A 23358-nucleotide genomic window follows, 5' to 3' on the forward strand; every position below is an offset into this window, starting at 1 on the left:
ACCCATGGCCATTTACTGCATGTCTTTCCCCAACTCTTCTCCCCATGTTTCCTGTCTCTCTCTCCACTGTGCACTACAATAAAGGCCAAAACAGAACTTAAAAAAAAAAAAGTTCTTATGTTCATTCAGTGAAGCAGCATAAAGCCCAGAGTTTAGGTCTGAGAAGAGCTTTCTGAACTGTTGCTGGCATGAGTCTGCTATGTCTAGTGCCTCAGCACACTGCTGTTCCAGGCTTAATTGACTCTTAATACTAAGACTTTCCAAATGCCTCTTTCACCACTGAATTTAAAATATTTATTATAATGATTAAATGCGCCCTGTGTTGGTTCATTCTGTACATTTGTCAGCTTTCATTCTTGACCATGTCTGCTGCCCTACATGTGTCCGCAGTGCACAGTCTCGATCCACAACACCTGCATCGTTCTCCACATCAAGATGCTGCTCGAGACGGTATCTTCACTCTCTGGAAGTCAGCCTACATTTCCTATGACCTGCTCACTGTCTAACACCACCCCGGTCTGTTGGCCCACCATCAACTCCAGGTCGGCTCCACTTCACAACTGCAACATTATAGACCTAATAATCTGCTTTCTGGGTTCAGTGTGTACACTCACAACTTCCTTTTTTCTGATAGCTTTTTAATAACTTTTTATGAGCAGTTCATGCAGTTGGCACCTGTGCTAGCTCCACTGAAGGGAAGGCAGAGCAGTCAGTCTGAATGCAGCCTTAGGTGACCTTTCTCGGATGACTTTTTTCTTAAGAATGCAGCCACACTCCAGATTACATTCTCTGGTGGCTGAGACTTTCACGCCTGCATATCCTATCTGGATATCCAGATAGGATATGCAGATATAGATACAGAACTGTGGTATACATGACATGATGGCTGCTAAATCCCATGCATGTCCATGAAATAGTACATTGATTATTGTGCAGTAAATGTATTGTGTGTGAAGGACTGAAAGCATCTTTACTCACTGAAACATGTGTGAGAGGGAAATATTTAAGATGACAGTTGGAGCTCGTCTTACATCTGCCCTCACCCTGCAGCGATGGACAGAAACGAAAGATAAGAAGTTTACCTTTTCAACAAATAAATGTTGGTACAGAAACAAGAGTTTTTGTTTTGTTGGCCTCTAGTCTTTTCCCAGAGGGGGGATGTTCACACTGAATGTTAAGAAGCACCTCCAAGTCCAGGCTAAAAGGTCTAAAAACACACACAATAAAAGGGCAGTTGTCCTGTTAGCAGGCACAGCTGGCCACCGAGAGGGCACTCTTTACTGACTTGGCTGATAGAAATCTGCACTGACATTTCCCTCTCCTTTTTATCTGAAAGAGCCCAGGACTGACATTACGGCTAAACGTTTCAAAGGCCCCAGTCAAATTGGTCTTTTTGATATTCAGTCAGGCCAGCCCTCATGGGACCTGTGGCTTGGGGAATCATATAAAAAGAAAAGATGACAAGCAGAACCCAAGACCGAGATGCTTTTCAACAAAGCAGGAAGACGCTGCCATAAATAAGGACTGACAAGACCTCTGTGAACTTTAGGAAGTCAGTAACTGCAGGTGTCCAGTTAAAAAATCCAAATCCATCAGTGAGAGCTTTAAAAGATTTCAGTTTCAGGTGGTAATTTATATATCTAAAATATCTTATCTATCTGTGCTTTTGTCAGAGTTGCTTTCATTTATTAAAATTTATATGAGGCTTATAAATGAGCATATAGGCCAGTTTTCATAGAATTTTATCCTGTTCTTAAAATATGATGCAATATGCTAAAAAAAAATATTTTGCCCAAGTTGTTCCTGCAGAAGCAGATGCACACTGATCCCAGGAAACCAAGCTCTTTGACTGTCAAACATGTTTTATTATTTTGTTCAGTTCAAGTTTGGGGGTCAAATGTTTGTCTTTGTTAGTCCTATGTGTGATTCTCTGCATTCGGCACATTAGTCCATGTCACATTTGGAATCACATGGAGTGCTGAAGTTACAGAATTGATGAGTTTTGACAGTCTGGACATTTGCCACAACCACAACTGAACCCTGGTAGCTCACACTGACTGGAGTGTGTGAGAGCTGCCAGTGACTCAGCAGGGGAGGAAAAAACATAGAAGGAAAATAACACTGGTGAGAATATGTGCTAATATTGGCAAACTAGTTCTGGATAAAAACCGAGTTAGCCTGGCTGTTAACCTAGCTGTTTAAAGTGTAATACAAAGGTAATAACATAGTGTAACATCATACACTGACTTTGCCCTGACAGCCTGATGGAATAAATCCTTTCTGCTATCATGAGGTGATCCATGTAACCAGGGCATGATAACATGTAAAGCGCTGTTTAAGGAACAGTTAGGGCGACCAAGTGTTCGACTTTCAAACAAGAAATATTACTTCATGCTGATTCTCTTTCTAAGGGTCCACTTGCTCTCTGGAGCCTGTGCCAGCTGTTTGCTAATCCAACCAGATGTTTGAACATATTTAATGCATGGCAAGGCTTATAGACAAGATTTAAGCTGCAGTTCCTACCTTGATAAAATCACTTACTGACCTCATGACATCCACTCGGACACCCCTCTGTTCAGGTTGCTCCATGCTGCTCTCTGCTGGTAAAACACCAGGAAGATCCAGTCTGTTCACATTGAGATGACCCTAAAAATCTGCACCATCCACACATCTGTTGGTTAAATGATTTTATTTTTTGTACATTACCTGACTTAATTTACCAGATATATTTGATATCTGACCTTGCTCCTTGAGATGCTAATGTCTGTAGTTAAGAATAACTCAAAGTGACAAGTGCTACAGAAGCAAAATAGAATCATCATTATATGCATCTTACACAACCTACAAATTCTCCCTGCACACTTTCCTCTATCACAGTAGATACACTCACAGAGCACTTTAATATAAACACCTGTACACCTGCTTATTCATGCTGTTATTGCATGGCAACTGTGTGATGCCTGAACTCCTGCAGAGCTTCAGTGAATGTTTACCATCCAACATCACAATGAGGAGAAAATGTGATCTTGAATGAGGCAGAATTGTTTGAGTATTTCCAAAACTGCTGAGCTACTAAATTTGATCCAAATTCAAGTTTAGCTTCAGCTTTGTTCTATGTACAAAGAATGGGTTAAAAAAAAAAAAAAAAAGGACAACTAACAAACAATCATGCAGCGAGGAGCACTTCTGTGTTGAAAATTTTTTCGCCCTTCCATCTGAGCAAACCTAATGTAATCCAAGTGATGTGTCCAAGAATAAAAAAACTACATGTATACAACGTCTTAAAATGTCCACGTGAATACGCTGAATTGAGAGACTCTGCAAGAAAGAAATCCCATTATCTGAGAACCTGGGCTGCACTTCATAATATCATGTATGTTGCTGCATGCTGTGCAGAGTTTGATAAACCCTGACAAGGAGCTGAAGAGTAAAACAATATTCAGTATGACTTTTATCGCTTAAAAAGAGGTCAAATACAAAGATTTACTTCAAAAATGTAAAGTAGATGCATCTGATGATTTTACGTTGTTGTTTAATCTGTTCTTCACTGTCTACTTTACAGTCTCCTCCACACTGGCACAAAGCTGTGCACTTTAAGTCTTTTATGCAGACACAACTTTAGAGCTTAAGTATGTGAGAGATGGGATGCAAAATACACAATTTTGGCACATCACAAAGTAAAATGGCTACCATGACCATTATGAGGTTTTCTTGCAATGGCTCCATTTCTGAAAAAAAATGTCCGGGTGTCCCAAATTGTACAACTGCACTAAGTTTTATGCTTTAATGAAAAAGTGAACATATCACCTCAAATTTGGCACACATCACCTGGACTATGAAGGCTAAGAGGGAAAGACATATTTCATCAGAAACCATAAGAAAAAACTCCACCTCTTCTTTGACCTTGAAAAGCCAACTGGGAACTTCTCTTCTGTCAAGTCACCTCACTGCTCTGGTCCAGCAGCTGCTGCTGGTCCAGGATCACTGCCATCCGAGGCCTGAGTGAAACCATCAGCTTATATTTCCTTCTGATTCTTTCTCTGCTGGACATTTTTCAGCATCAACGACTCAGGACTTCGCACATTCACTGACTAGGAATCATAAGAAATGTCTTCAACTTTCTTTCTAGCGAGGTGGTACCAAGTAGTGGACGAGCATTTACGCACTAATTAAAAAAACAACTAAGATTGATATTTTTAAGTACTTTCACTTCGTATAATTTCATTTTAGCATAGTTCTTATGACACTCAGGGAGTCCTCACCCCCAGGATAAGAATCACTGCTACAGTGTTTGTGTAGCCCAACACAAAGAAGTAAAGGCGACTCCTCTATCCTCTATTCAGGCAATGTCTTTTGTATTACAATCTGTATTTTATGTATGAAAAGAAACAACTGCGGCCTAGTCTGTAGTGCAGCAGCATAATGAAGTGTGTCCACTCTAATATCCTAAAACATGAACACAGCGTGGATGTGTGGTCTGGGCAGAAGAGAGGCTGTCCAGGTGCATCCCATGTGCTCTCAGCCCTCCTCCGTTCTCTGCTCTCAAACATGAAAGAAGAGATTAAAATGGATCATTAAAGTAGTAGAGTAGAAAGACTCTTTTTCCTTTATAATACCAATTCCTTTGAGCTATGTAGCACACACAGAGCACCCCGGGATTTTGACAGCTCCTGTGTGTGTGCCCTTTGATTGATGAGTCCTATTCCAAATGTTTTTTCATCCAAATCAGTGGGAGTTTAAGTGCCTCGTGCATGTTAATACCAAACAAAACATTAGCTTGAGCGGTCCCATTGCTAAGTCCCTCTCTGCTGATTTCATCACTCATCTCTCTGAGGCGCCACATGACTCCAGGATACACTGGGGTAGAGATGGAGAGTGGAGGGCAGACACCATTAGAGACTGGTAATTTTACACACATGCTGCTTTGATATTTCCACAGCCTCGGTGGAAACTGTCTGGTTTAGGACAGTGACTCCAGGGAGGATTTTATGCTGCATTTCTGAAATCAATCAGTGACCATTTGTCAAATGTACATAAATGTGTGCATATATTGTGTGTGGCTCTTGACAAGCTCCAGCCTGAAAGGAGATGGTGGATGACTGTGGCTGGGCTTGTGCTTGACATGATCTGCACGTGGTTAACAAGATGTAAATCAACACAAGAAGCTATATCCCTTTTATCCACAGATGTACATATAATGTAGTCAACATGTGTTGGACTCATGTTGGATTTATTTTGCTAAGACAGATGTTTTTCAACCTAATTTGATTTGTTTATACAACTGATTCATGGACCCTGTGCTAGACTCAGACAATGTTTTATTCTGACACTGACTTCATACTGAGGAAATTTTATAACATCCCTACATAACACAAACTACTTGATAGTGTAGCCTGAGCAGCTTCATGTGTGTCCTAATTTTGCTACTAATAGTGATCACAGTTATTCTCAGACAAACCCCAGTATCGGCCCTCTTTCCCTTCCATGAGTTATGTAGTTGACTAGTACAATCCTTCAGAAGCCTTCATTTATCTCAAATACATTACAGCATTGTGTTATTATTTTTTCACATGTAACAACTTATTAACAAGTTGTGGTCAGAGTAGAGGGTTTAGCCATGATAATAAGACCATGGAGCAGGTAGGGTTAGGGGCCTAGCTCATGGATGCACTCCCAACCATCTAATCAGTAACCCAGAGCCTCAGCTGTTGAGCCACCATTGCCACTGAGGGGCATTTCCTTAATAGGAATCCTGCAAAAAAAAAAAAAAATTCTAAAAGAACTTTTGCTTGTTACCTGATCTATCTGTAATCTGGTCCATAATCAGCAGGGCTAAATGGAAACTACCAGCTCTAAAGGCACTTTTCCACAAGCACCTCCTCAGCTCGACTCGGCTCAACTTGACTCAGTTTAGGTCGTTTTCCATTATAATTGAGTACCACCTCATCGTGGGTGGAGTCGTCATAGCACGGAGGACCGGTCATGGAGTTAGCATTGATGGCTATCTAGCTGGCTTATTGTCTGCATACAGGAGACAACAACGTTACTTTCAAAATATACTTGTTTGTTTAAAGTGAGCTTGCCATTAATGGGATAAGTAATGTAAAAGTGAAGTCTCAAAACCCTCACCAGTTTTCATGAAGAAGTCGCTCTCGTGTATCGTCACTCCCTGTCCAATCAGTGGCCTGCACTCTGTAGACGTCACATTATCAGCTCGACTCAGCTCGCTTGGAACCTCAGCCAAGTAGGTACTAAAATAATACCTGGTACCAGGTACTCCGTCCTAATGAAAAACCTCATAAACCCAGTAGAGTAGAGCCGAGTCGAGTAGGTGCTAGTGGAAAAGCGCCATAAGATAGGGCTGGTAGTTAGCAGGTCATCATCATGTTGTCGTGGCTTCAGCTGTCACTCCTCCTGAGGAAAGGGGGAATTATGACATAAATGTTGTCATCCACGTACATTTGCGAGTGTCCATTCTGTCCATTCTGGACCCACTGGGGACATCCATGTGCAGCCCAACACTTTTAATGGTATGAACTGCAACATGTCGGCTGTATATGTGTCAGGAAAACAAATGGTGCTTAAAGCAGATGCTTGTTCTGAGTAGAGGCTGTATGAGGAGAATCTTCATCATTCACACTTTAAAATATCATCTTTAAAGAATTGTAATTGAAGCAGATACTGCAGGACTATAGAAATGCTTTCATTTGTACATTCTTCTCATCCACGATGCCCAAAAACAGTAGGAGGTGTCCAGAAATCCCATGTTATGCCTGCTCACTTAACTCTGCCTTCCTCAGGAATAATCTAATTGACAGGGTGCTACAGTCCGATCTATAACCAGCTACTATATACTGTAAATAATACAGAGTCGCCGACAGGCTTTCAGAAGCATCCATAGGAGCCATTTAAGTTTGCGGTCAGTATAAGGTACAGCGCAACCGTCTGCAGCAGACTGTTGGAGTATCAATAAAGTTCACTTTCAAAGTCTACACTGACCATAGAAAAATAATGAATTATCCTTAAAGCCAACACTTCATCTACATTTAAGCACACAACTTCGGCTCAGATGCTTGCAGTCAGTGTAATCAGACCTGGACCATTGGCAGGTCATGTTCCAGGCCTCATCGCCTCTTGGACTGAGTGCTCAAATGAATACCACACATCAGAATCTTGTAATTACCACTTGGGCCTGCAGAGGCTGCACAGTTTTACTTGAATCTGAGAAAGGTTACAGTGTCTCCACAAAGATTAAGGTTTTCATCTTTTCACAGGGAGCTTAATCTCGTTATACATTGTATGACAATAAAGAATATTCTATTCTATTCTATTACATCATGTCCTTCATGAACATCATGATTTACTGCCTAACTCTGTTTTTATTGATGTATCAGCTTTTCCACTTCAGCCAAAAACATGTTTGAAGATTTGAATTTTAAACAAATCCACCTACATTTTTACACCAAACTGAAAATAAACATACAAATTGTTGGATGGAAACTTGCTAAGACTGATAAAACCTAAAATGTAACGTAATTTTATTTATTTATTTATTTTTTAATCTTCGTTCAGCTCAAAATTTTTAATGCTTTCAAGGAAGCTCTGGCCATCTCTAAGAAAGCCTGTGAATTATGGCACTGTTTTTATTCTGTACAGCTTTGTTATTTGTTTAAAGCCCAGCGTCTGATAGCACCCTCGCTTAAATATTACTAATTATAATCTTGAATTTTATGATTTCCAATTGAGGTTTAGTATTACAAACTCCTCACAGTTCAACTTCAAAGTCAGTCTCTTGCCCAGCACAGGAATACATTCAGTGGCTCATGATAAGCGACTGGGAGCTGCCATTTACTCCCTACAGCTCTGTGAGTCGCTGCAGAAAAGCTGCATCTGAAATCCGCCTCGGGAGAGAAGCAGAGGGCTGCAGTGCTACTAATGGCTTGATGTGGGCCCCTGACTGTGCTCATTTCAGAGCAACCCAAGCTCATCCTCTCCCTACTGGGCAGCTAATGCAATTACACCCTCGCATCTGCAGGGGGCTCCCTCTGTCTCCATCTCCACTGCAACCCACTGCTCTCTTTGTCACTCAGTGTGTAGGTGGGAGGCTGTGTGTGTTGTGTTTGTGTGGTGTGAAGGAAGAGGGAGAAACTGGGACTGCTAGGTCTCGTGCTCAAGATTTACGGTTAATCAATCATCGTGCCGCCTTAATGACACCCTGCTGCTTCCCTAATGTCTTCTGGCAGAGGCAGCCCGCCGCTGGCACAGGGCTCATGCAGGCACACATATGGTCGCCTCAAGTGAGTGACAGGACCCCTTTCATGTGTGCTGCCCTGCACGCTGGATGCCATCAGCCACATACAGCCGCCGCTGGCTGGCAGTGAAATGGTGTTGGAGGGGGGAAAATGGGAAAAAAGTGATGGAGAGAGGAGTATTGTCGGGCCTCGCCTGATTGGCTCAGCCTCCCTGCCTTCCAAATGTAAATTGAAAAGAGCAGTGCAACATGGATGAACGAGAAAAGTGTTACTCCAGCTTCTGTGCTGACTGCTGCTGCAGTAATACAGTAAAACCATTATTTAAAGAAGGTTGTAATGAACTGATGAATCATAAGATGCTAGGAATGACGTGACGTATGTCTAAGAAACAGGAACTGACAACACATAATGACAAGATGTAGCAGTTAGTGAAGGATTTGGCACACTTACAACAAGGGAGTGTGTGATTATAATATTCTACAAGATACAGAGGAAGCTGAGCCCAGATGCTCTGAGTCTCAAGGGCAAGCAAATAAAAAACTACAGCAAGAAAAGTAGCACACTTTACAGTTTATAGTCCAGTCATCTGTATTTTCATTGCAAAAGATGCAGTTGTGAATAAAAGTTAACATGCACTTGTAAAGACGATGCATATCATAGCAGTTTTGAGCTTCCAATTACTCCTGCAACTCTTGATTTTCCAGACAGAATGATTGAAACATGAATCTCTCTCACGATAAACAGTCATGTATTTTGATAAATCATGTACCTTTTTATAGGTCTTCTGGAAATATGACAAAAACTGGTCAAAAATACACATACAGCAACTTGAATGATCAGTTTTGGTGATGTAAAAAGATGTGTAAATCAAGTTTTCTTAGTGGCATGGCCTCTTAACTTCTTGTGATCTGTTACAATTGACTACAGCTGCTGACTCCTCTGAGCTCAGTCAAATGGGGCCCACTTGATACATTCATCAGACTCAGCCACAAATAATACAGCAAAGCGCAAGTCTGCAATGAAAAAAGAGCCATTTGGCCACAATGATCCAAAATATGTTTAACCTTAACCCCAAGAACATCACACCTAATGTCAACCATGGCGGTGGTAGTATTATGCTCTGGCTCTGATTTGGTGCCGGTGGATCTGGTGCTTTACACAAAGTAAATGGAATAATGAAGAAAGAGGATTACCTCCTCATTCTTCAGGAAAATGAGGTTTGAGGCAAAACAGCTTCTTCAAAAAGGTGATCCATGACATTCACAATTGGAAAACGTGCTGCTCACTCTTTCCACAAAACACCAGCAAAAGATGGCATACATCTGGAAAACCATAACCTATTCAAGACAAAATTGTTTGTTGTAAAGGTGAAAGTGATCAGAGTGTCAGAGTTGTATCCATCACTGACTGTGAAATACAAAAGAAGTACCGACATCATCAGCTGGTCAGCTGCTTAACACTCTCGATGAATCAATAATTTCTGTCACCCCTAAGAAAGGTAAGGATTCCCTAGATCCATCTAACTACCGGCCGATTACCCTGGCTAATGTGGACTATGAAATTCTCACAAAGGTTATGGCTATGCTGCTGGAAAAGATTATTCCTGATATTATAGACTCATATCAGTTAGGCTTTGTAAAGGGTTGGTCATCTTCTGACAATATAAGACGTCTACTCCACCTCGTGGCAAAAGAGAAAGTCTAATGAACCTGTTGCTGCCTTCTCTTTAGATGCAGAGAAGGCTTTTGATAGGGTGGAGTGGCAGTTTCTGATTAATGTTTTGGAGTGTTTTGGGTTTGGACAAGGATTCATCCAATGGATTCAGTTGATATATACAGAGCCAAGGGCATCAGTTTTGACCAATAGTAGTATCATCAATGTTCAAAATATCTAGAGGTGCAAACAAGGGGACACCCTTTGATGATCCTCCTCCTTTGATCCTTCGATGTCAGCTCTTCCTATCATTGTGAAGCAGAATTCACCAAGCCCAAGCCTTGGATTGTTCACCCACTAATAGGGAACGTGAGCTGGGATTAAACCGTCGTGAGACAGGTTAGTTTTACCCTACTGATGATGTGTTATTGCAACAGTAATTCTTCTCGGAGAAGAAGATCGGTGTCAGAATGCTGTAGAGTGCCAGGCAGTCAGCAGCACACTGAGTCCAGTGTCCATTGTTACTTCTGTTAGTTCTTGAGCCACTTGCAATGGCAATTAGACCAGACACAAGTATACAGGGGGTAAGAGCAGGAGGAAGGGAGCATAAACTCTTCCTTTATGCAGATGACATCCTATGGCTGTCAGTACATGTAGATTCTGATTCCTCAGCTCCTAGGTTCATGAAGATAATGGAAACCTTTTCAGAAATATCAGGATACAAGATAAATTGGCATAAGTCTGAGGTAATGACACGCTCTAGAACCTGTCTGCCAACAATAAATAGTACACTTCATTTCAAATGGATAGACTCTGGTATGCAGTATCTTGGGATTCGTCTTACTCCAGCTATTAATGACATGGTACAGGCTAATTTTTTCCCATTGCTTCAGCCTATAAAGGCTGCCCTGGACAAGTGAAAAATGATCAACCTTAACTTATGGGGAAAAGTTAACACCATTAAAATGATAATTGTTCCACAGGTGAATTACATATCCATGATGGGGCCATAAGTTGTCCCAGACTCTTTCTTTAAACAGTACAATGAAATTATCAGGGACTTCCTGTGGAATGGCAAGAAGGCCCGTATAAAGTTTGAAAAGTTGTATACAACTACAAGCAAGGGAGGTCTGGCTTTCCCTAATGTGGAGCTGTACAGATCATCTTTTGAGGGGTTTAAAATCTCTAAACACTGGCATGGTGAGAGGTCAACTCTGGGCTGGCTGGATATAGAGGGGGAACTGGTGTCTCCATTTGAACCAATTGAGGCTCTGTCACAAGTCCTTGGAAAGAACAGGCACCCAAACCCAATCCTGCAATATTCAAGGGAGACCTGGGAAAAAGTGCACAAGCAACTGCATTTATCCCAATATAAGCAAATGTGCTCATCTATTTGGAATAACCCCTCAATTAAAGTAGGGATGGAACCTTTTCTATGGCCCACATGGTTGAATAAAAACATTAGTAGGATAAGTGACATGTATACTGATGGCCTGTTAAAGTCATTTGAAGAACTTAAAAATTTTATTTAATGGAAAAAGCAGACTTCTGGAAGTATCTTCAGCACAGGAGCTGTGTAACAAGTCTGAAGATCTCACTCGGCGATGAGACAAATAAGCTGCTCTGCTATTTGAAGATTCCTGAACTAGTTCGTAATGCCTCTGTCTTTTATGAGTATGGCAGATAGTATGTATGGTCATTGTAATCACTTAAGACAAATCTGGGAGAGGGACCTGAACTCAAACATTGAGAAAGAGGCATGGGATGAGGTGGTGTCCAAGGCGGGGTGACCTATGAGTTATTCAATAAGTAAATTTACACACTGTAACGTTATACACAGGTACTACTATACACCAGTTAAGCTTCATAAGATGGGATTAATGGGGGACAGTATTTGTTGGAAATGTATGAATGCCACAGGCTCTTATCTTCATCTTTTGTGGGATTGCCCTCTGGTCTTCCCTTTTTGGCAACAAGTCATTAAGACTATTGCAGATTGGTTAACCACACCATTACCAGAGTCTCCCCAATTATGTAACTGGAGACAGATCCCTACTACCACTAGGGGTGTCTAAAGCAGAGTCTGCCCTGGCACTAGCTGGATTTATCACTGCAGTAAGAGTTATTATTAGACACTGGAAGAGCCAAGTAAGGCCCAGTTTTACAGACTGGCTGAAGGTAATGACAGATACAAGCAGAAGTGATTTGTTTCGGCCAAGAAACACAAGGAATGGACATTAGACCAGTGGAAGTCTGTTTTGGTCTGAGTCCAAATTTGAGATCTTTGGTTCCACCTGTTGTGTCTTTGTGCGATGGAGAAAAGGTGAATGGGTGGTCTCTACATGCATGGTTCCCACTGTGGAGGAGGTGTGGAGGAGCTTTGCTGGTGACACTGTTGGATTTATTGAAAATTGAAGGCTCACTGAACCAGCATGGCTACCACAGCATCTTGCAGCAACATGCCAATCCCATTTGGTTTGTGCTTAGTTGGACCATCTATTTTTCAACAGGACAATGACCCCAAACACACCTCCAGGGTGTGTAAGGGCTATTTGACCAAGAAGGAGAGTGATGGAGTGCTGCGTCAGATGACCTGGCCTCCACAGTCACCTGACCTAAACCCAATCCAGATGGTTTGGGCTGAGATGTTGTGCAGAGTGAAGGCAAAAGGACCAACAAGTGCTCAGCATCTCTGGAACTCCTTCAAGACTGTTGGAAAACCATTTCAGGTGACTACCTCATGAAGCTCATGGAGAGAATGCAAAGCAGTAATCAAAGCAAATTGTGGCTATTTTGAAGAATCTAAAATATATGTTCACACTTTTTGGTTTACTACATAATTCCATATGTGTGCGTTCATAGTTTTGATGCTTTCAGTGAGAATCTACAATGTAAATATTCATGAAAATTTAAAAAAAAAAAAAAAAAAAAAGAACATTTAATGAGAAGGAGTGTCCAAACTTTTGACTGGTAGTGTATATCTTGAAATACTTCTTTGAAGAGAGTTCTTCAAATCCTAAAATAACATTCTTTAACGTAATATGATTTACAAATGTCTCTAGCATAAAATTTACATTATTTATCCTTTACTCCAGCTCTGTAGGGAATTAAAGTCTTCAAACAAGATGTTCCTCTACATTTAGCTTCATATGGGCAAATATATTTTAGAAATTCACATTAAATATGTTTAAAACTGTATTGCACAAGATACACCTCATCAGTCAGGTTTGTTTCTTGTAATTGAAGCTTAAGATCATTTAGTCATAATCCTAAAATAAGACTTCATGACTTTATTGCCTTTTTTGCAGAAAATGTATCATAACAGTATCACAGGACTTCACTGATGTAGCTTAGGATTGCATGCTGCCATGAAGAGGTCAGGTTTTTGTAAAAGATAAAATAGATGAAGGATTTTGTCTGTGTTGATGAAGATTTCTTGACATGTAGACTTCAGGAATGTAGGGTATGTATCTCTTCAGATTAATGATCTCCACAGAGTATAACCATACCAAATACAGCAGCGTTGTTATTCCAGGGGCTCAGGAGAAAGACCCCAGTGAATTTGATGTGACATTTATCCCAATCTCATATGGCATTTGCCCCAAACAAACCCTGAAGCTGAGTGTCATCACATCAGTCAGGAAGAAGAGCTCAATAAGCCCTTTGGAGTGAGTTCACAGCATGCCCTGCTGTGGCCCAAACCTGGCACAGTTTGGAGCATCATTTTGCATCCTGGCCTCTCATCCATACAGATCATCAATAGTGCTTTTTTCTGTGGCAGCGAGCTGTGAGGCCATTTGCATGCAAGCGGCTGCAGTAGTTGGAGGCCCATCTGTCCATTGGAGCGCTTTCTAATTTATGTTAGTTGTTGTTGTCATCATTGTCAACACACAAACACTCACCAGAAGTGACGGTGGAAGAACTCTGGAACTAAAATAGCAATCCATCATCTGGGTAAAGCTCCAGTTTGACACCACACACAGGCAGTTGTTAGAGTGAGGAGAGTGAAACTAGGAGCCTGAGGTGGTTTGTGACAAACACATGCACGTGGCAAATACATACATATTAATAATTCCCCTTCTTTGTTGTACATGCATGTAGTGCAAAGGACAAAGTGGCTCCATGTAGAACACAGACTTGTTCCAATATCGCTTTCTGGAAAGAACAAACTGCATTTCAAAGAGGCAGGAACTGCAAAAACAGAAAGAGCCATCAGATTTTAAACTTTAAACAAAGCTGTTTGAATTTTGTTGCCATTGTCAGAAAAGTGTTAATTGTTTTAAATTGAGATTGTAGTGAAAGGAAAGTGAAAGGTGTAGTGGATTGTATTATCTTGAAAAGCTCCCTGATATATTCCCCTACTCATGTATCTTAATAAATTGAAAAAATTATTAGGGATATTTCTGAATGTAATGCACCAGTCAGTAACTGTTTGGGATCTCAAGTTATTATAGTCATGCATACAGCTACATTTGATCGCAGAGGAACAAATCCTTCATCTTGCTTCTAGAGTCTCTCTGTAGTTTTTTCCCCTCATTTATACAGGGTGCTGACAGAAACCTATTTAAATAAATTGTAAAATGCACCAGAAATGTGTGAGAATATAAGAGCATAATGTTTCAAATAAGGACCACACTGTAGGTTCCACACCCTTTAAAAAATAGAAATAAAAGTGGCAGGAAAATTAATGTAACTAACACATCACAGTAATGTTATTCATCTGTGATGGTTTACATTACAGTGAATGCAACTGTATTTGCAGATGGTTGCTACAGTGATAAATTTTTCCTTTTACAGGAGGGCTATAGATAGTCATGACATGCTGGTTGGTCCTGTGACACAATGTCATTATTCTCAAATCTTGTGAACTAGCCTCTGCCCAAGCAAACATGGATGGAAATATAAATCACCAATATGACATTACTTATCAGAACCAGTCACACATGTCTTTAAACATAACATGTGTGATGTGAATTCTGTCCGGAATTAAATAAACAAATTTAAGTTTAAAATTAGTATATTTCCCTAAATCACTTTACATGTCAAATTTGTCAAAAATAAATAGTTTGCACTAGATTCTGTACAAAAAAAAGAAAAATTCTGTGTATCCCTGCACAACTGAGAGGCCACTTTGACTCACCAGCGACAAGCAGTCATGCAGCAAAAAAATCAAGGAGTATTCCGGTGAACTGCAGGCTGTGTTTACACAGAGCAGATAGTGAACCAGTATGGAAACAAATTAGAGTGACTGAAAGCAAAATAAAACATAACTGAGCAATAAAATAAATGCTGCATGGATGAAATACAGTACCCAGAGGAGCAAGTTGTTGAAAGATGCGTTCAGCAAGGTGAAATATATTACTGAACTGTGCAAAGTAGTGTAAAAACAGATTTTCCTACCATTGAATTAAAACACTCAGATTTATAGTTGAAACCCCCAAAGCACGACAGTATAATAAAGACTTCAAGTGTTTTGTGGCAAGAATATGAATTGCGCGTTCGCTTTTCAATGATATGCAGCAATGTGATGCTGCCACCTACTGGATGCATTTCATGAGTCCTTCAGTCAGTTGGCTGTGTTGCTCAAATTTTATCTGCATGGCTGTAAACAGTAATGCTGAAATGTTTGAAAGTAAGTTCACTGACTATACTAAATATTAGGAATTTGTTGGCCAATTTCACCTCAATTACCTGTTTGTTGCATGATTCTTGGTTGACTCTTGACCATTCTGACCAAGTGTTTCTCTGCAGCAGGTCATAGTGTTTTTTATTCCTGACCGTGGCAATGACACACCTGTACCATTCACTTTATATTTATTAACAACTGTTTTCACAATAGATTTTGAGGCAGGACACCCTCTCTATTTTTAAGACCAGGCTTCAAACCTTCCTTTTGACAAATCTTATAGTTAGGGCTGACTTGGGTGACACTCGGGGCCAGCTGGTGTTTTCATGTGCACAACTGACTTTCAACGTTCCTTAGTTCTGCCCCTAGTTCTGCTGCTATAAGCCTAGGCAGCTGGGGGACCTCTCTGGATGCACTGAACCAGTTTGGTTTGACCACTGCTGCTGAAGCTCCTGTGATGTCATTTGTCGGTTTTCCTTGTTTTAGCCATTTTTGTCTTTGAACAACTTTCAAGTGTGCTGGCTTTATTTAGACATGAAGCACAGCATAACAGCACAACCTTCATTAGTGCATCTGTTTTTGACAACAGATTTTGTCATATTTCTAGAAGACATGATAAATCTGTCAAAATGCGTGATTATTTTTTCTGACAAAGATGCACGTTTCAGTGACCATTATAGGAGCCACTGAAAACTCAAGACTGTCATGATATACATGGTCCTTAAAAGCACATGTAAATGTTTATTCACAACTGTATATGCCAGAGTACATGCAGCATTTCACTGTTGTTGCTGTCCATGTCTTGCAAATTTATTTTCATTAAAATTCATCATACCATTTGATTTAATCTAAGATTGATAAAACTGCATCATATTCTACCAAGGGATTATTTAGTTTGTATGTAGAATCTTTAAGCTGAAATACCATGATCACATGTAGTCAAATAGGTTTTGAGAAAATAAACATTTTATTTTTGTATACCACATTTGGCTGTGTGTACTGACCTTGTAAATAGTTTGAATTAAACTTACACTTAGTCACTATAAATGAAGACCCTTAAACAGAGCACAACATGTAAATAAATGTATTTATCATCGAAAAAAATATGACAAATGTGAAACTGCAAAAAGCTAACATACCGGACTAAAAAACATAGTCATCACAATAAAACTTGGGTAAACACACCCAATCTATCTTCTTAGCGTTGCTTGTAAACAGCTCTGCACAACTGTGAGCATAAAAGTCTTAACGCTGTTGAACCCGAGCAACCTGCATCCTTTGCCATGAACTCACACAAACAGTTGAACACAAACTGCAGGTAAAGTCAAGACGGAATGTGCAGATTTCATAAACTTTAGGGCAACTGAGAACAAAGTTTCCTCATGTCAAATCAGGTCAACTGATCATAATATTATCCACTAAAACACTCGATCAAACTCTGTCTGACTGGTGGTGGCGGGGTTTCTGTTTTGATTGGGCTGCTGCTGGGGCATGTGTCCTCTTCGTCTGGGCGGGGCCAGATACTCAAACATGGAGGTGTTGTGGGTGGAAAGCATGTTCTTCAGGTCTGACGGCATGGGGTCGGACCAGAAGAAGTCATGGTTGAGCGCGTCATCACTGTCAGTGCGCTGTGCTGGGTCAAGGACCAGGAGCTTATCTATGAGGTCCAGGGCATACGGGTCTTTCACATAAGCTTTGAGGCGGTCCTTCACTTTCCTCTTCTGGCCTTTAGGCAGCTCCATCTTCTGGTACAGCTCATATTTCTTATCCACACTAGGCCACACCTGACAGAAAAATGGTAAAGGTCAAGATTCAGCGGATAAAGATGAAAAGTGTGACATGTTCTGCAGCTTCAGCCTAAAATGACATCTCACCTCAGCAGTGATGGAGCCACACAGCTGGCTGATCAGTGTCAGCTGGTGCTGCTCAGTGTTGCCTTGCATGATGGGACTTCTAGTCCACATCTCTGCCATGATGCAGCCCGCCCCCCACAGGTCAATGGGAGGGCCATAGTCTCGCTCACCTACCAAAAAAATAAGAATAAATTTTATCTTGTAGTTGTCTTCAGGAATGGATTTTTTTTTACGCCAAGGAACCTCTCGTAGTCTGACCATGGTTAATACAATGGAGGCGGCACGAAGCAGCTAAAGCCACTAATTTTCTTCTGGTTGTTGATTGTTCTCGAACTTTGTGAGTAGCTTTGAATTCTATGCAAACACAGCTGAATTCACAGCACAGCTGTTGTCTGTAACTGAAATGTATGGTGATTTTGTCAGAGGAAGTCATAATTATCAAATCAGGATTTTAGTAGTGCAAAGCAGCAGCTTGAAGTGACTGCTGGTTAACATGTCGTCTTAATAAACTGCAATTCAGCCATTCCTTCAAACATGATCTGGTGTCTGACAACAGAAAAAGAAAACATGTAAACAATAGATTGCCCAAGGTGGAACTTCATTGGTAATTCAGCTGTATTAAAATGCAGTATACGAGTTCAGAGAGCAGGAGAGAAGCAAACAGATGTGCCCATTAGTTCCTGTGTGTTCTCTTCAGGTGTTAGCACTGTGCTGCAGTGGACTGCTGCTGAAACCAAACCACCTTTTTAGCTCTGTGGCCAATGATTCATGCCAAAAATGACTAGCATTGTGATATGAAAGAATAACACTTCTTACAGCGAATTAAAGCATTTCAAATAGGCCTGCAACTAACGACGAATCGATGAATTGTCTGAGCACGCGATATGTCATCAAAAGCGGAAGTGAGCGCGCAATGCAACAGAAATCACCGTCCGAGCGGAGCGCGGAACACGGACGGACATCTGCGCTGCATCGTACATATATTATATATGCACGATACGCATGGATGTCCACGCTGGATGTCCGTGCTGTATCGTAAACACAGATGTCCGCGCTGTATCGCACATGTATAATATATGCATATACTATATATGCATGATACAACGTAGATGTTCGTCCGTGTTCCGCTCAGACAGTGATTTCTGTTGCATTGCACGCTCACTTCCGCTTTTGATGACGTATCTTGCTCAGACGATTCATCGTTAGTGGCAGCCCTAATTTCAAAGCAAAAAAAAATGATAAAGACATTAATTGTGCCAACTAATAGTGCAGCTTAGAACCAAACTTGTATACAAATTACAATAAGGATGAGACAAAAACACCGCTGATACAAACTATGGACATGCAGGCAGCAGCCAACATTTACAAAAAACTGTTCTGTCGACATTGATGTAATGTTACTTTTAGTCAGATATCTTTGAAGTTTCTATCAGCAGAAATAATGAAAAGTCCATAAAACTGTCTCTAGAAGTTGTGGACAGAAGTATCAAAGATGACAACTGTGGCAAAAAAACTGAAAAATACCTGTCAAAAATAAAATTAATTTTCTTTACTGTACTGCCCTGCATCTATTTACTGAATGTCTGACTGTGGGAGACAGCAGTGTCTGTGCATTTTTCGGCTTGTTGTGCTCACTAGAGTTTGAGTGTGAAGTTTTATGGTTGGCCCTTACCTAGCAGCAGCTCTGGAGGTCTGTACCACAGTGTGACCACACGGTTTGTGTAACGGTTTCCCTGGCTGTTTTTAGCGAGGCTGAAGGCTCGAGCCAAACCAAAGTCTGCCAGCTTCAGGACACCGTCTCTGGTGATGAGCACATTGGCTGCCTTCATATCTCTGTGAAGGATCTGAGGTCACAGAACCATGAGATTAATAAACAAACAAACAAGATAGCATTTTAAATATGATATCAAATAAATTAACGAATTACAATGCATTGTAGCTCACAAGTAGCACCCTGGTGGCCTGACGTTGTATAATACTTATTCATATTAATTAATGTGTCACTTCAAATCTCCTCGATGTTAAGATTCACTACAATCAAAACTAGGTGTGTCTGGGACACCTGCATGATGATATCTACATGATACAAGAACCCTGAAAACTGCGTCCTTTTCTTGGATCCATGCTAAATCACAGTGACTGTTATTGTGAGTGAAACTGATGCATCAGTGGGATTAGAGGATAATACCTGTGCCAGTTTAGTGGATGTAGATGTAACATTACTTCCATTCAAACATCTTTCACATTGCTATTGGCTGAAACAACACACAGGTGCCAAAGAAACATTTAGTAGCCAAATGTCTAATAAAATTTGAACCCTTGCAAATAGGAACAATGTTTTAAGGAGCCTTCATCTCCCACCCAGTTACTATACTGATCAAAGTCCACTCAAGTTAAAGTTGCGACTATTCATTTTAATCTAGCATTAAATAACATACAATATGTATCTTTCCTAATAGGTCTGAACTGTTTTAGATCCTAAATCTGTAAATAATTTTATGGTGAAAAAAGGCTAGCTGGTGGTCATCTTTGTTCAGCCCTTACCTTGTTTCTGTGGATGTAGTACAATCCATTTAGCAGCATCTGCATGACCTTCTTAATCTCTGCCAGGGTGAACTTCACATTGGCATTGCTCAGCAGCCCAGCAAGGTCATGTTCACAGAAGTCAAACACCAGGTAGATGCTGCCTTTGTATCTGTTGAACTGAGTAGCTTCACAAACAGTGAGAGGAAAAATAAATTAAACATCTAACAACAAATTAATTTTATACAGCATCTGCTTCATGTTGCCATCATTTCAGCAGGGTATACTTTCTTAATGTATACGTGACAGATGGAAACAACAGAGGTAAAATTGAACCTACACCATTCAGAAATGATATTTTTTTACATGTCACCAACCTTTAGTTCTGCAGATCTCTATCAGATTGACCACATTCTCATGTTTGAGTAGCTGAAGGATCTTGATCTCTCTCAGAGCTGTGATGGGGAACTGAAACAAAAAGGCCAGAGAGCAACTCCTTTAAGTGACTGTCATACTGAAGTGGTTAAAGGAGGATGTCTAGATGATGGACAAATCTTAAGACTTCAAACTCATTAAGGTGAACAGCACCAACAGCAGACAGGGAAAGTATGTGTGTCCATCTGCACTAATTACAACAAATAAAATAAAGAGGAAGTCAGTTTTTCCAGTTGTGATGGATGTCTACAACAGTGTGTGAGTGACAATTTTACCACTTCCTTTGTTCTGCCTTCCAACAAAGTTTTAGTGAGCTGAGTGCATGTTTGCAACCTGTCTGTGTCTCTTATAGGCTAGATTATGGATTCTCAGAAGTAGCTCTTAAAATGTGCTGTCCACTCACACCAGAAAGCAAATGTATTTACATTTTAGCAGTTGCCATGCTGTATTTACGCAGGGGTACAACCAAGACAGATACATATAGAAAATGGGCTGTATCTTCTCCCCTCAAGCCAGTCCACTCTGCTTCCCATTCTACATGTGCTTTTGGTCTTACTCCACCTTGCCTTGGCCTCTTTCGACCTGAATCTCACTGCCTTTTCAATCTCCCACAAGAATTGTGTGACTTTTGCCCATCTTTGTAGATGAAATGCAAGTAATCATACAAACGGGGATAACAGCACACAGAGAGTTTCTCACCAAGGAATATATGGTTTGGTTGTTGGCTGAATACATTTGCTTGGTGTGTGAGCAACGAAAACAAAAGAGTTTGAGAGAGAAGCTGGCATCATACCTATGGTCACACCAATCAGTGAACAGAGCAGGCGTACCTGTCCAGATTGTCTGTATCAAAAATTAACAAATGATAGGTGGCACAGACAGCCACTGTAAGCAACCCAAGACCAATGTTTGTTATCTACCCAAGTCCCAAAGACTCCATGTGGACCCCAAAATCTGTGTCTGCATGGTGACTGTGTTACAAGGCAGTGGTGCACATGCTAAGCACTATGGTGCACGTCCGGAACACGTAGATGCTGCTCTACTGTGCATGTGCAGAATGCAACCATGCCAACTGACTCCAATTGGATTAGAAAGTAGCATCATAATAACAACAACCACATGTTCATGGTGTCTGCAGCTACCTGTATGGACGTCCACAAGGCAGTATATTCAAGGATTTAAGGTGTGAGGATTTCCAAAGGGTCCAGGCTTTGTGGCATGGAGTGCACAGTGACCATAATTCCAATCCGTGTGAATTGTATCTCAGTGTGTATGATGTTTTTATTAAACAATTCAGGCAAAAAATCCAAAAATAAGACCCAGCCATTACAAAGAATCCGAGACTGGCCAGACGACATCAGTTTTCAGCATAACACGCTTGATAATTAACCATCAGTCTATAAATGATTTCTTACCCCCTCTTTCTCATTTTCCATCAAAACTTTCTTGAGTGCAACCTTCTTCCCCGTCTGCCTGTGCTTTGCTTTGAACACCTCCCTAAGAAAAACAGATCAGTGTTACAACTCAACAGACAGTAAAACATTAAGCATGTTCTCTTAGTTGACAAGTTGCATTTGCCAAAAAAATAAATAAAATAATAGAACAGTGTACTGAGTATCACTGAAATTGATAGTACTAATTGAATATTGAAACCATATTTAGGTGCTCTCTGCATCAGGTTGCCTCAGATCCTACAAGCTGAACGCATGTAGGTTCCGAGGCAAGATTTAAAGCCCAAACTCTAAACGGAACCTTCCCTGAAACAGGTTAGCTGTGCATTATGTATTACTGAAAACTCTGGATTCATTCTCAACATATCTCGCTAACTCATTAACCTTGTAGCGCTGGTAACTCATACCGGTGTTCCAGGTCAACTGGTGATCAGGTTAACTGGGGATAGTTGTCGTCTCCAGATGTTTCGCCTGCAGATTCGCCACGATCAGACTTGGCTTTACGTGAAATAAAGATACCAGATAAAGAAGACCTCGCCGAAAAACGTCAGCATCACTACTTAATTAAGTCTGTATCCATGTAAATATCATCTACAGACAGGAAAAATAAATGTGCGGGCCGAAATTTAAAAAAAAAAAACAAAAACTGTTAACCTGATCACCAGTTAAACTGGAACACCGGCTTGCATCTGTTGTACCATCAGTAAGTAGCACCTAATTCAGCCGGTTTACAGAAAACTGGCCCTTTATCAGCTACCAACTTCTCAAAACAAGCCTTCTTATCAGACAGTAGTTATCTGCTTTTAATATCGACTAATAAATTGCTAGCCAATTAAAGAAAACGAATAACTTGTTTCCTAGTTCTCTTGTATTCTCCTTACGGCTAGCAGTTAGCACAGCTCACAGACATAGCCACAACACAAAATGTTGGTGAACTACGCACCCAAAGGTCCCCTGTCCTATCTTGGCCATTTTTTCGTATTTCGAGAACTCGTCGCAGAAAGGAAATTCTACTCCATCGTAGTATTTCGACATAATGGCGGCCTCCCGGTCGGGCCTGGAAGAAAGACATCTCACACGTTATTAGGATGTTTTTGTCAAACAAGAGCTATAAAAGACACGTCCTAATGCCAGTTCATTGATGAAACAACAACTGTTTAGCAAATGAAATTATAAATGACTATATTTTTTTACTTTTCAGCCCCGCCGGCGTTGCTTGTTTTGTCTCGCTGCATCTTCGTCCCGTTTGTGGCCGCGACCCTGCTGCGTGCGCTGCGTTTGGGTGCAGCTCAGTCTCCAGATTCACTTATTAGTTTCACTAACTCATTGACAACGGTAGAAACCACGTGAAAACACAGAGTCTACATTCACGTTGTTTGCGCATGATGCAAAGCAATGAACCATACATTGAAAAAAATACGTGAAATTTTAAACGATACCAACCACCTGTTTTTTTTAAACAATTAATTAGAATAGCATTTGAAGGCATCAATATAGGACAACGTGAGCAGCGACACCAGGCGACCGGAGGACTATCAACACCTGTCACAGTGAACGAGTGACAA

General features: G+C 40.7%; 1 protein-coding gene across 1 annotated transcript; it reads right to left on the reverse strand.

The window, feature by feature from the left end:
• Nucleotides 1–16475: 16475 nt before the first annotated feature.
• On the reverse strand, nt 16476–23143 carry cdk9 (cyclin-dependent kinase 9 (CDC2-related kinase)). Its single transcript, XM_023276798.3, has 8 exons — nt 22988–23143; nt 22737–22850; nt 21758–21839; nt 20285–20375; nt 19929–20095; nt 19057–19228; nt 17406–17554; nt 16476–17315 (listed from the first exon to the last, which is right to left on the reverse strand). Exons 1-8 carry the CDS (start codon nt 23026–23028, stop codon nt 16950–16952), a joined length of 1182 nt encoding a protein of 393 aa, XP_023132566.1. The 5' UTR covers nt 23029–23143; the 3' UTR covers nt 16476–16949.
• Between the last annotated feature and the right edge of the window lie 215 nt (nt 23144–23358).

Source organism: Amphiprion ocellaris, chromosome 17 (genome assembly GCF_022539595.1).
Source record: "Amphiprion ocellaris isolate individual 3 ecotype Okinawa chromosome 17, ASM2253959v1, whole genome shotgun sequence".
Classification (NCBI taxonomy): domain Eukaryota; kingdom Metazoa; phylum Chordata; class Actinopteri; family Pomacentridae; genus Amphiprion; species Amphiprion ocellaris.

Coding starts and splice junctions, on each gene's coding strand:
- cdk9 (XM_023276798.3), bottom strand. CDS start 23,028: ATGCAGCGAGACAAAACAAGCAACGCCGGCGGGGCTGAAAA. Junction 20,376..21,757: donor TGGAAAATGAGAAAGAGGGG/GTAAGAAATCAT, acceptor TTTTTGTTTCAG/TTCCCCATCACAGCTCTGAG. Junction 19,229..19,928: donor ACTACATCCACAGAAACAAG/GTAAGGGCTGAA, acceptor CTGTGACCTCAG/ATCCTTCACAGAGATATGAA.